The sequence below is a fragment of the Mauremys mutica genome, chromosome 2, assembly GCF_020497125.1.
Source record: "Mauremys mutica isolate MM-2020 ecotype Southern chromosome 2, ASM2049712v1, whole genome shotgun sequence".
Lineage (NCBI taxonomy): Eukaryota > Metazoa > Chordata > Testudines > Geoemydidae > Mauremys > Mauremys mutica.
In genome coordinates, this window is record NC_059073.1 from 262,843,434 (window position 1) to 262,855,959 (window position 12,526).

General features: G+C 45.9%; 1 protein-coding gene across 1 annotated transcript in view; it reads right to left on the reverse strand.

The window, feature by feature from the left end:
• Positions 1 to 12,526, reverse strand: part of MASTL (microtubule associated serine/threonine kinase like) — a 53,802-nt gene that overhangs the window by 5,368 nt on the left and 35,908 nt on the right. The window contains exons 10-11 of the mRNA XM_045002799.1: positions 4,908 to 5,021; positions 4,719 to 4,820 (exon numbers count right to left, since the gene is read on the reverse strand). Of these exons, the coding sequence (XP_044858734.1) occupies positions 4,719 to 4,820; positions 4,908 to 5,021 (216 nt within the window). The remainder of the gene's footprint in view (positions 1 to 4,718; positions 4,821 to 4,907; positions 5,022 to 12,526) is intronic.

Sequence of the window (12,526 nt, forward strand, 5' to 3'; positions counted from 1 at the left end):
AGGTCGCCTGTTATTGTACGGGCGGTAGCGTTGTTGGTGGAAGGACCGGGGGGGTTGCTGCCGGAAGGACCTGCGCTGTGGAGCCGGCGTGTGCATCCCTAGGGTGCGGATGGCAATGCGACCGTCCTTCAGGGTCTGGATCTGGGAATCAGTCTTCTCGGAGAAGAGACCCTAAGTGTCAAACGGCAGGTCCTGTAATGTATATTGCACCTCCGGCGGCAGGGTGGAGGACTGCAGCCAGGAGATGCGCCGCATCGTCACGCCGGAGGCTAAGGTCCGAGCTCCCGAGTCCGCGGCGTCGAGGGCGGCTGTGATGGAGGACCTGGACGATTTCTTACCCTCGTCCAACATTGCCGAGAACTCCTGGCGGGAGGCTGTTGGCAGGAGCTCTGTAAACTTTGCCAGGGACGTCATGATGTCAAAGACGTACCTGGCGAGGAGGACCATCTGGTTGGCGATGCGCATTTGTAGGCCGCCCGCCGAGTAGATCTTGCGGCCTAACAGGTCCATTCGCCGCACGTCCTTCGACTTAGGCGCAGGGGCAGGTTGACCATGCCTCTCCCTGTCGTTGACCGACTGGACGACCAACGAGTCCGGGGTTGGGTGAGTATAAAGATACTCGTAGCCCGTGGGGGGGACTGAATATTTGCGCTCGACCCCATGAGCCGTTGGAGGGATGGACGCAGGCATCTGCCAAAGTGTGGTGGCGTTCTTCTGTATTGTCCGTACAAACGGTAACGCCACTCGCATGGGAGCCTCTGCTCCGACGACGTTAGTGATAGGGTCCTCGTCCTCCTGAACCTCTGCCACTGGAAGAGACATAGCCGTCGCCACGCGGCGAAGCAGGTCTTGGTGAGCCTTCAGGTCTATAGGCGGAGGCTCCTTGGTAGAAGCTCCGGCCACCGCCTCGTCCGGTGAGGACGACGAGGACAAGCCCTGGACGGCGACCTCCGTCGAAGGACCTGCAGACTGTTCGTCGGCTGGGTCGGGCTGCATGGTCCCCTCGCGGTCAGGCTCACGTGGAGAAGGGGGCGGTCGGCTAACCGTCGCCTCTGGTACCCTGCGCTCGGAAGCAGGGGCTCTTGGGGGCAACGGCACCCCCTGAGTCTCATACTGGGCCCATGGCACCCAGAATCCCCACTGCTGTGCCCCCTGAGGTTGACCGTGTGGGGTAGGCGGTAGGTGAGCATTGCTGTCCACCACGGAGGCGACCGATGCAGAGCGGGATGGCCATGGCGGTGCCGAGGCGCTGATGGATTGCGCCGTCGACTGAGGCAGTTCGGCCCCGGATGGTGCCGAGGATCGGTGCCGGTCTTCACGGTACCGGGACCGAGACCAACGTCTGCCGCGGTGCCGGGAGCTCGACCGGGATTCGGACCTGCGGTGCCGGGAGCGGCTGCGTGGGGAACGGTGCCGGGACAGAGACCTCTGTCAGTGCCGATGCGACGGCGATCGGGACCTGGTGCGACGCCGGGAGTGCGACCGGTACCGCGATGACGAGCGGTACCGGGACTGCGACCGACGTCGAGACGGCGACCGGTGCCGCGATGGGGAGCGGTGCCGAGATCGCGATCGACAGGACGGTGACCTGCGGCAGGACTGGGAACGTCGTCTGTGCCGTCTGTCCGGAGAGGGCGGCCGGAGCATCATGGCCGGTTTTCCTGCCGACACGACAGCCCGCGCCGGCGGTGCCGGGGGCTCGGTGCCTCTATGAACTGTATTAGCTCGCGCGCCGAGGAGAATGTCTCCGGCGTAGATGGCAGCCGGGGCTCGACCACGGTCGGTGCCGGGGAGCGTGGCGGTGCCGGACTCGACGGCCCTTGCGGCGCCGGAGTCAATGGCCCGGTGCACGTCTTGTGCACGGCCACCGCAGGGGCCGCAGGTGGCGCAATTGTCTTCGCTGAGTCCTCAGCGCGGGCCTTAGCAAGTGCCTTCGCCAGCTTGTGTTTTTTCGAAGGCGAGAGCGAGCGGTGCCGGGTCTTCGGAGCCGCTGGCTGAGGCTGCGGAGCCGCGGTGCCGGAGCGGCTCGGGGCTGCCGGTGCGCTCTGCACCGATGAAGCCCTCGGTGCCGGTGTGGACGGTGCCGGGGGCTGGAGCGACGCCTCCATTAGGAGTTGTTTCAATCTAATGTCCCACTCTTTACGAGTTCGCGGCTTAAAGGCGGAACAGATCGAACACTTATCTGTTCGGTGGCCTTCTCCAAGGCAGCGGAGGCAGGCGTCGTGCGGGTCTCTGATTGGCATAGGCCTCTGGCAAGACGCGCAGGGCTTAAAGCCCGGTGCCTTGGGCATGAGCCCGCACCGGGGGAGGAAAGGGAGGGGATACCCCCCTTAACCTTATCCTAAAACCTAACTAACTAACTATCAAAAACTATCTACACTAAGTACTAAACGAACTATATACAAAGAACAGTAGCGAGAGCTAGGGCAGTGGAGGACAGAGAGCACTCCACAGTTCCAACTGGCCGTCACGGGCGGTAAGAAGGAACTGAGAAGCGGACGGGCCGGCTAGGGTATATAACAGGCGCCATAGCGGCGCCACTCCAGGGGGCGCCAGCCGGCCCGCTGGAGTTGCTAGGGTAAAAAAAGTTCCGAAGAGCCGTGCACACGCGGCGCGCACACCTGACTGGAATGCATAGGAGGAATCACTCGAAGAAGAACCTATGGTACGTGTGCCAAAGGTTGCGCGTGAGCCGATTTTGCCTGGCATGCGGCTGCCAGCCAGAGTCCCGGCCGCTGCCGGCTGAGTGAACGGAATCCCAGGCCAGCAGGAGGCTGAGCGCGGCTGGGACCCCAGACTGGCAGTAGGCGTGCCACCCCCGGCTCCCTCCTCACCGTGCTCAAGTTCTGCGGCTCCCCCGTCCTCTCTTGATTGTTGAATATGGTAACCCTAGGCGAGGGGGGAGCTGGGGGGGGCGCATGGGGGCTAGCGCCTGCATGCATCTGCTGCAACCTGCGGGGGGGGGGGGGGAGGGCGCCAGGCCGCAGCCTGGACAGGCGGGGCAGGGGGAGTGCACAGCTGCTCCCCGATGGTGGCACCTTCGCAGGGCTGCTGCCCCCCTGCACCTCGCCAGCTCCTCCATGGCCGGGGCTCGCTGCCACTGCAAGCAGGATGCTCTGGCTCTCCGGTACCTCTGGAAGGCGACTTCTCCCTGCTGAGCTGCTGCAACAGCCCAAGCCCGGGAAAACCAGTGAGTGGACTCGGGGCGGGGGCCACCGGAGTGGGCTGGGGAGGGCTTCCAGGGGCACTGTGCACCCTCCAGGGGAGTTCAGGGCGGGGGGGAAGAGAAACCTGCTCTGGGGAGCAGCCCCTGGGGGTCTATAAATGCTCATTGGGATTTGCCCCTCAATGAACATGTGTGTGTGTGTAAGTTTCGGCTAGAGTGCAAAATATCCTCACACCAGCCCTGCCCCAGGGGAAGGCTCAGCACATGACTTCTGAAAGGTTGCCGACCCCTGGCCTACTCTATCTCCATTATGTGAGATGTCTCAAGTAATCCTAGAAAAAAAAAAGCTTTTGAACTCTTCCTCTACACACACATTGTCAAGTACTAGCCAGGTTACCAAATGTATAACAAAATACAGTGTGAAATGTGGGCAAGTTGATGTCAGAGAAATAGAACTGTTATATGTCAAAAATTTGAGGACCCTGCTTTAAAGCTAAAAGGCTGGGAGAATGCCTGGGCCCTTAAAGGATTGTTAAGGTCTCCCTTAAAAAAGAGAGGTACTGGCAATAAGCTGCAGTCCAATCCTTTATCAAGGAACAAACTTTGGACATTAGTGTTCTTGAAACTAATACCTTTTCTTTAACTTCTCAGCTGAAAATATCACTGAAATGACTGTAGCAGACCACCAGCACCAAATGATGCAGCCAAGTTCCTTAGATTCCTCAACCTGTCAGGCTTCTGACTGTGTTATGACAAGGAATGTGTCATTAATGGCAATGGTAGCTACAACTACAGGTCTCCATAGAGTTTAAGACCAAAAAGGACCATTACATCTTTTAGTCTACCTTCCTGTATATCACAGGCCATTATATTTCATCCAGCTATCCATGTATTTAATCCAATAATTTGTGTTCGGCTAAAACTTATTTTCCACAGAGGCATCCAGTCTTAATTTAATGACATCAAGAGATGGAAAATCCACCACTTCCTATGGTAATTTGTTCTACTGTTAAATCACTGTGTAAAAACTTATTTCTAGTTTGAATTTGTCTGCCTTCAGCTTCCAGCCATTGGTTCTTGTTATGGATCATCACTTTAATGTGATTCTATTTAATCCAGCCAGAGGTCTCAAAGGCAATTGTTCCTCTCCAAGGATTTCTCCCACTTTTTCCAAGATCTGTGTAAAGCAACTGGGTTATAATGCCAGACAATATGCTAACAGGAGCTCAACAATCTTCTGTTGGGAGGACAGACAAATTGGACACTAAATATCTGTTTTCAGTAACGTCACTTTGGAACGTCACACAAACAATGTTAAACATTAATTGCAAGCAGCGTGAATATATAAACAAAGTAAAAATCATTATTTGCTTTCCTTATTCAGCAGCATAAAACCTTTTTATCAGCACAAAGTCTACACCAATAGCATAGTTGATACCATAATTTGTAACATATTCTAGCACTGAAGATCAGTGCTAAAGCAGGGACTGACATTTTGAAATATCCAATTTATTACAAAGGTAAAATGAAAAAAAGTTTAATAAATACTGACCCTTCAGTCCAGCTCTCTTTGTAGTGTCAATGGTTAAAAGAATATCTATTGCATTTTGGGCATTACTGGACAACTTTTCTTCACCCTCAGGCCAAGGAATATCTACAAATAGAAAGACACAGACTTGTCAGCAGTTCAAATAGCACAGCAAACTTTGAATTCATCAGTTTTGATGAGAAAATAAATTACCTCTTTTCAAAATATTCTGGAAGACTTGTTGTGGTGTTTCATCATTAAAGGGTGGAATTCCAGTTAAAAACTCAAACAAGCAAACTCCGAGAGCCCACCAATCTACTGCAGGACCTGAATAAGTGAGAAAGCCAGGCAGTTAGCACAAGAAGGAAGTTGCTGAATAAGCTGTACTGTGATCTATGCATGAAGTATCAACAACACTTGCAAACAAAGTCATTTAAAGCTTAACAGTGGCAGAATTTTGAAAAAATTCTAAATCCTGAAAAGCTTTTTGGGAAGGAAGTTTATGATGAAATACTGAGAAACAGGCAGAACACAAGTTGTACTCTGATAATTGTGGCATGAGATTTAAAATTGTTTTAAATAACTATAAGAGGATTTTTATTTTAAAAAGTCACTATGTTCATAGCTTCATGTTAATATTCAGAGTAACATTTATTGAGGGCAGAAGAACGTAGGAATAGCATAACTGCAAACTCCTGTACAAGTTAGTCTGACAGTGTCTATAGCCTCTCTCATATAAAGTGCTCTCTTGTGGTAGGAGAGAGTCACTGGTAATTTTTCAGCTCCTCTGGAATGCAAGGCTGAGTGAACCTTGTAATTCCACGTATTACCTTATCACTTCAGTTGCTTGATGTGACTCCACAGGCACAAAATATATTTTTTCCCCCAATAACCTAAATCTATTTCTGCCAATATTGAGCACAGCCTGCAGAGATGAGCCAGCATGCAAGAAAATGGATTAATGTTCTACTGTGATAAAGTTCATGACAGCAATGCAAAGTTACTTATTTGCTCTTGCGTTTCTAAACTGTTTTTTTCTGGGAAGTGTACAGCCTTTGCCGAACATATGCAGTCAACCCACTTAAAACAAGCAGGCAAAGCAGTTCAGACACCACTAGTCAAAGAGCTGCATGCATTCTGTTTTCTGCATCTTTAAGCCATGCCCAGTCCACCTTATAAAGAATACAGGATTCACTTGGTGCAAAAACTGGTTTGCACAGAAATCCAGGCTTGTAAAAAGTTTTGTTTTTTTTAATCACCTCCAAGGTAAAAAGGAAATGCTTTTGATAATTTTAACTCTCCTATGTTTCTAACCTATTGTAGTCTTACTAAGCTAGATAGGTCAGTTATAAATTTCCCTATTGGACATGGCAATCAGAGCACCTCTCCCAGCTCAGCACGCTAAAGCAATGAGATCCCATCCACTACATCCAGTATACTTGGATGTTTGGGAAAAATTATAAAACACAAGTCAAAGTCTAATAAGATCACAACTCTGGACAAATTATTTTACTATTCTTATCACGACCCTTCTAAGTAGAAATTAATTCCTATCATCTATTTTTGTGGCAAGAAACCAAATGCAGTTATTGCACATGTCTACCTTTTTAACCACAAACAAACAGACATTATAAGCTGTCCCAGAAAGGCTGAGAATTTTAACCCATCATTCTGAATGATCATTTTTCACCATCATCTCCTCCAATTTTATATAACTTTTGTGGCTTACTTCCGGATAGCGAGAAGGTGTTTAGAAGTGGTGTGCACTGACTTTAATATGAAAGGTTTAAGCATAGCCTCCAGTGGCCTGCAACAGGGAGACTCAAGTTCCTCTATATTTTAATCTCTTGTAGTATCATGTATCATTATGTGGCTCTCTTGTTGCTATATAGAGTTACATGTGCAATTTCTTTAGCCACATAACTTTTACTTGAAAAATGTGATCTAGTTATACTTTGACGGTTCATAGTTTAGTTGAACACTCCTTTATAGTCAAACTCACCAGACATCAGAATCCCTGCATGTAAAAAACAATTAGTTAACCATAGTAAGATTATTGCAATACATTATTTATCATTGTACACATTCATTTAAATATTGTCAATTATGTTTGACAATGGAGAAGTATTTTATTTCTTGCTCGTTGCTTTAATAGAGTGTACTTTTCTGAGTCACTAACTACAAACACTGTTTTTAAAAAAGTTAACCTAAATATTCTTTAGGAAATTTGGAGAGGAGCAAAAAAATGGTTACTTACCTTCTCATAACTGTTGTTCTTTGAGATGTGTTGCTCATGTCCATTCCAAGTAAGTGTGTGTGTGTGCGTGCGCTGCATGCACAGTCATTGGAAGGTTTCTTCCCCTAGAGATACCTGTTGGATCGGCTGTGGAGCCCCCTGGAATCATGCATTCATGGCGGTGTATATAGGTCCCTGATGACCCACCGCCTCTTCAGTTCCTTCTTGCCAGTCTATTCTGACAGAGGGGTATGCAGGTGGGTCTTGGAATGGACATGAGCAACACAATTTGAAGAGCAACAGTTAGAAGAAGGTAGGTAACCATTTTTCTTTGAGTGCTTGCTCATGTCGATTTCAAGTAGGTGACTCCCAAGCATCTCCTAGGAGGAGTCAGAGTTCGGAGAGTTGCAGACTGCAGCACCGCTCTGCCAAATGAGGCATTGTCTCTAGCCTGCTGTGTAATGGAGTAATGCAACATAAAGGTGTGGATTGACAACAACGTCACTGCCCTGCACATGTCTTTAATGGGAACCTGTGCTAGGAATGTTGCCAAGGATGCTTGTGCCCTTGTGGAGTGTGCTGTCAGTGTGGAGGCAGGTATCTTTGCTGGGTCGTGGCACGCCCTGATACAGACCATGATCCATGAGGAAATTCTTTGAGGCGACACTGGAAGTTCCTCAATCTGTTCCGCAATTGCAACAAAGAGTTGTGTTGATTTTCAAAATGTCTTTACTCTCAATATAAAAGGCTAGTGCTCGGCTGACATCCAGGGCATGAAACATTCACTCCTGGTTGCTGGCATGCGGTTTTGGGGAAAAAAAACTGGGAGAAATGTGTCCTGGTTTGTATGGAATTGGGAAACCACCTTTCAGAGAAAAGTAATGTGGGGCCGCAACTGCACCTTGTCCTTATAGAAGACAGTTTATGGAGGCTCATAAGTCAGGGTCTTAAGCTCAGACACTCTCCTGGTTGATGTTATAGCCACCAGAAATGCTACTTTCCAGGAAAGGTAAAGGAGTGAGCATGTTGCTAGGGGCTCAAAGGGAGGCCGCATCAGTCTTGAGAGCACTAGGTTGAGATCCCACACGGGCATTGGTTGCCTTACTTGAGGGTACAGTCTATCCAGTCCTTTGAGGAAGCAGCCGACTAGGGGATTAGCAAAAACCGATCAGCCAGCTGAACCCAGATGGCAAGCCAAGATGGTGGCCATCACCAAAGACTGCATCATCAAGTCCTGGTCTTGGTTAGAAGAGGGCTGAGGTGGCCTTTGCCTATTATTCCTGCCACACTTCCTGCTGTAATCCTGCCTACGATGAGCAAGGTAGAAGCGTAGCGGAGACTGCAGTCTGAAACATTTCCTTTGTGGGTGTATGAAGCCACAAAGATTTTAGTGTTGCTCACAAGTCTTTGAGACTGTGGAACTTAGAGTCCGTTTGCTCTGAGAACAACCCTGATCTTTTGAAGGGAAAGTCCTGAATTGTTTGCTGGACCTTGTGCAGGAGGCCTGAAGCCTGCAATCAACACAGTACAAGTTGCCGAGTCCACTGAGTCTAGAGAGGCTTGCAAGTAGGTTCTTGCTATGACCTTGCCCTCGTCGAGGATGCCCCTGAACTCTGACCTGGATTCAGTTGGAACCAACTCTTTAAACTTGATCAGAGCGTTCCAAAAATTAAAATTGTAGTTGATTTGCAATGCGAAGCTGGAGCCCTTCAGTAGAGTAGACCTTATGGATGAAGAGATCCAGCTTCTTTGCATCTTTACATTTGGGCGTTGGTCCCTATTGCCCTGGCCTCTTTTTTTCCATTTGCAGCCGCCACAACTAATGTGCCCAGCTGAAGGGGAGTAAATAGGTATTCGTACCCCTTAGACGGTACAAAGTACTTTCTTTCCACCCCTTTGTTTGTTTGTTTTGGGGGGGGGTGTGTGAGAAAGAGGCAGGTGTCTGCCATAGAATCTTGGTGGTGTTTTGGGTGGTCTTAATTAGGGGTAAGGCCACCCTTGAAGGACCTTCAGGTATCAGGATGTGCACCATAGGGTTAATCTCCTTCACCACCACCTCCGCCTGGAGGCCCAAGTTCTGAGCCACTCTCCTGAGTAGTTCCTGGTGGGCTCTGTTGTCCATAGATGGCAACGTGGCAGATGAGCCCACCACTGCCTCGTCATGGGAGGATAAGGAAGATGCTCTTGGCAGCACCCGGTCCTCTTGTCCCTGCAGTTCGCAGAGATCATCTTAAACGGATGTCTCTTGCACAGTGTCGAGGACGGCACCAGCCTCAGTGCTGGCCTCTGTGCCCTGTGGTGGTTCTTGAGCTATTGACAGAGTGGATAAAAATCAATTTAAAAAAAAAGAAAAAGATTTTTATTTAAATCTGATATTTTTGATAAAATGTGTTGAGAAAAAACCTATCTAAAAATAGTTTTAATTAAGATACATTATAGCTCAAAGATCTCTCATCATGGAATAGGAATTATAAATTCTAATTCTATAGTATGAGACAATATATTCATGTAATGTTTAAGTTTTGTAAATGAGTCCCAATAGTTCGTGGATTAGGGACCCAATCTGACAGGTTCCAGGGGCTTCTGTATAATTATTTAGGTTAATCTTTCTATCTACCCAATCTCAGTGCTCAATCTAGAAGATACCATCAGAAATGCTTAGTTCTGCGGTTCTCAAACTGTGGATTTGTGTCTCCAGAGATAACATGCTTGTTAACAGCAAAAATGTTTTAAATAAATAGAGAGGTGAGAAATAACAGACTTCAACCCTATTGTCCCTCTGCAAATTTATGTACAGAGTCAATCCCTTACTTCTCTCTAAAAGTGCAAAGTTTCAAAAAGTTCAATGAATAGAAGATTGTTGGGGCAGGGGGATAGATCTGGACAAGGAGAAGAAGTCTGGAGATAGAAGTGAGGGACAGGCAGTAGAAACAAAAGTGAAACTGTTTGAGCAGCATATTCCAGAAGTCTTGAGGTCTTTCTGAGTGTAGCCTTCATTGATTTGAGATCTACCATACCAGTCTCTCACTAGAAGGGAAAACCTATAATGGCAGCAGCTCGTAAAAGAGAGACAATTTGGAAGTATTTTAACTAAGTTCCTCTACCTGTAAGATAGGCATGTGTGCAAAATGCAAACCATGCAACAAAGAAATGCAAGGCCTGGTTGCCCGAATGAAACAACATTGTGAGAAGTGTTCCTTCTCAGGGGGAAGCTGCGTTGAAGGTGATGAAAGAAACATGTCTTAACATGCAGGACCTTTAGATTGGTAAACTTTTTTTCATACTTCTTTCTTAAGGACTGCCTGTCTCCCTTCTGGACCATTCTTGAATTATGTTTGAGCAAAAAATATAGTTGTTACTCTATGGTACTATCATTTTAGATGCAGTTGTGATAAAAAGTAAATGGCTGAAATAAGCAGATCATCCTTTTACAATTTCACCTTTAAAGTAGTACTGTCAGTGAATGCAATGAGTAATACTAAATGAGCAGTATGGTAATAATAATTAAGTAACTGCATTGACTTATTTTAAGAGAATTCATCCTCAATATACAGGATTCTGAAGACTATCCACCTTCAATATCACCATCATTTTCTATAGTTTCAGAGTTATCTGCCAATGATAGTGTTTCAGTTACATCATGTATGTCACATAGCCACAGTATATCAACTGTTGCAAAAAGAAAAAAAAAATCTCCATCATCCAGAAACAACCATAGATATGTTTGTGATAAGAACCAGCAGATTACAAGAAGTAGTAATTGATGAAAAAATTGCCCGTTTTTTTTAATGCAACAAACTCTCCTTTCTGTATGATTGAGAACCCAGACTTCATTAACATGGTTCAGTCATTAAGACCATGATACAGTCCACCCAACAGAGCAGATGTCACAGGCAAATCGCTGGATAAAGTGTATGAAAGAGAAATTGAACAGTGTGCAAAAGGTCTAGAGGGTGAAATTATTAACCTGAGTCTTGATGGGTGGAGCAATGTCCACAATGATCCTGTTGTATGTGCTTGTGACACAACAGAAGGAGAATGTCTTCCTTATAGAAACAATGGATACATTAGGAAATGCACACACAGCAGCTTACAAGAAGTAGCAGTAAAAGCTATAACAAACTGAAAAAAAATTAAAATGTCTAGTACACAGCTTGGTCACAGACAATGCTGCAAATGTATCCAAGATTATAAGAAATTTAGGAGAGTGAAGACAGTCTCAAGCTAACAACATACGGTTGCAATGCTCATTTGATGCACCTGCTGGCGGAAGACTTCAGTGTTCCAGAAAAAAAGGCTAATGTTGCTGAAATTGCAAAATACTTCTGTAACAACCACTTTGCAGCAGCTGCTCTGAACAAAGTAGGAGGAACCAAGAGAACTCTCCCACAAGACGTGTGATGGAACTCAGTAGTAGACTGTTTTGAGCACTATCTGAAGAACTGGTCTAATCAGATGATAGTTTGTGAACAAAATCGAGACAAAATAGATGGCATTGTCACAGCCAAAGTTCTCAACGTTGGGTTTAAGAGAAATGTGTGCCCGGAAGCCTATTTCTGTAGTCTTGAACAAAATTCAGGGAAATAGCTGTTTTATTGCTGATGCTGTTGAAATTTGGAAGGAACTGAGTGAGATCTTAAAAAGAGAAATATGAATGACAGAGTTAAATTACAAGCACTAAAAAAAATGAATGGGACAAGCACTATCTCCAGCTCATTTTCTTGCAAATATTCTCAATACTCGGTACCAGGGTCAAACCTTAACTGCGGAAGAAGAGGAATTGGCTATGACATGGACATCCAGCAATCATCCCTCCATAATGCCAACTATAATAAACTTCAGAGCTAAGATCGAACCATTCAAGAAATATATGTTTCTTTAAAACATCATCAGCAAAGTCACACCAGTGAACTGGTGGAAGTCACTTAGGCACTTGGATTCAGAGACTTTTAAAGTGATAATCTCACTTTCTACACCGGTAGAAGAAGCTACTGCTGTTAAAAGAATATTTTCTTCCTTTGGACTAATTCATTCTAAACTGAGAAATAGTTTGGGACCTGAAAAAGCAGGAAAGCTTGTTTTTCTTTTCCAGATTATGAACAAACAGGAAAATGAAGGTAGAGATGACTGAGTTAGCCGCAGAAGCCAATATTTTAAGTTTCTCATGTTGACCTGGCTGACAGTCAATTAAATTTTTTTTTAAATATTTAACTATTTTAGTTAAAACAATTTTAACAAAAACAAATCTGATTTTAAGAAAGTTGAATGTTTAAATTCAAAAATTCATATGCTTGTTTTGTTAAAATATTGTATGTTTGCTGTTGAAGAAAAAAATCCAGAATACATAACGTTGTTTTAGTTTAGTAAAACAATTTAAATGTCTGTCTGATGATGTTCTCCTCTCAATACAGCATGGCAAGAAAATCTTCCAAGTATTAATGATTAACCTGTTGAATTGGAGATAGTTCACCTCCCAATGACTTCATAAATACCTGCTTCAATTACCTTTGGTAAATGAAATAACTAAACAATCATTCATTTTCTCATATAGCTGTAAAACTAATCTGAAAAAAGTTTCCAAAATAAATCATTTCAA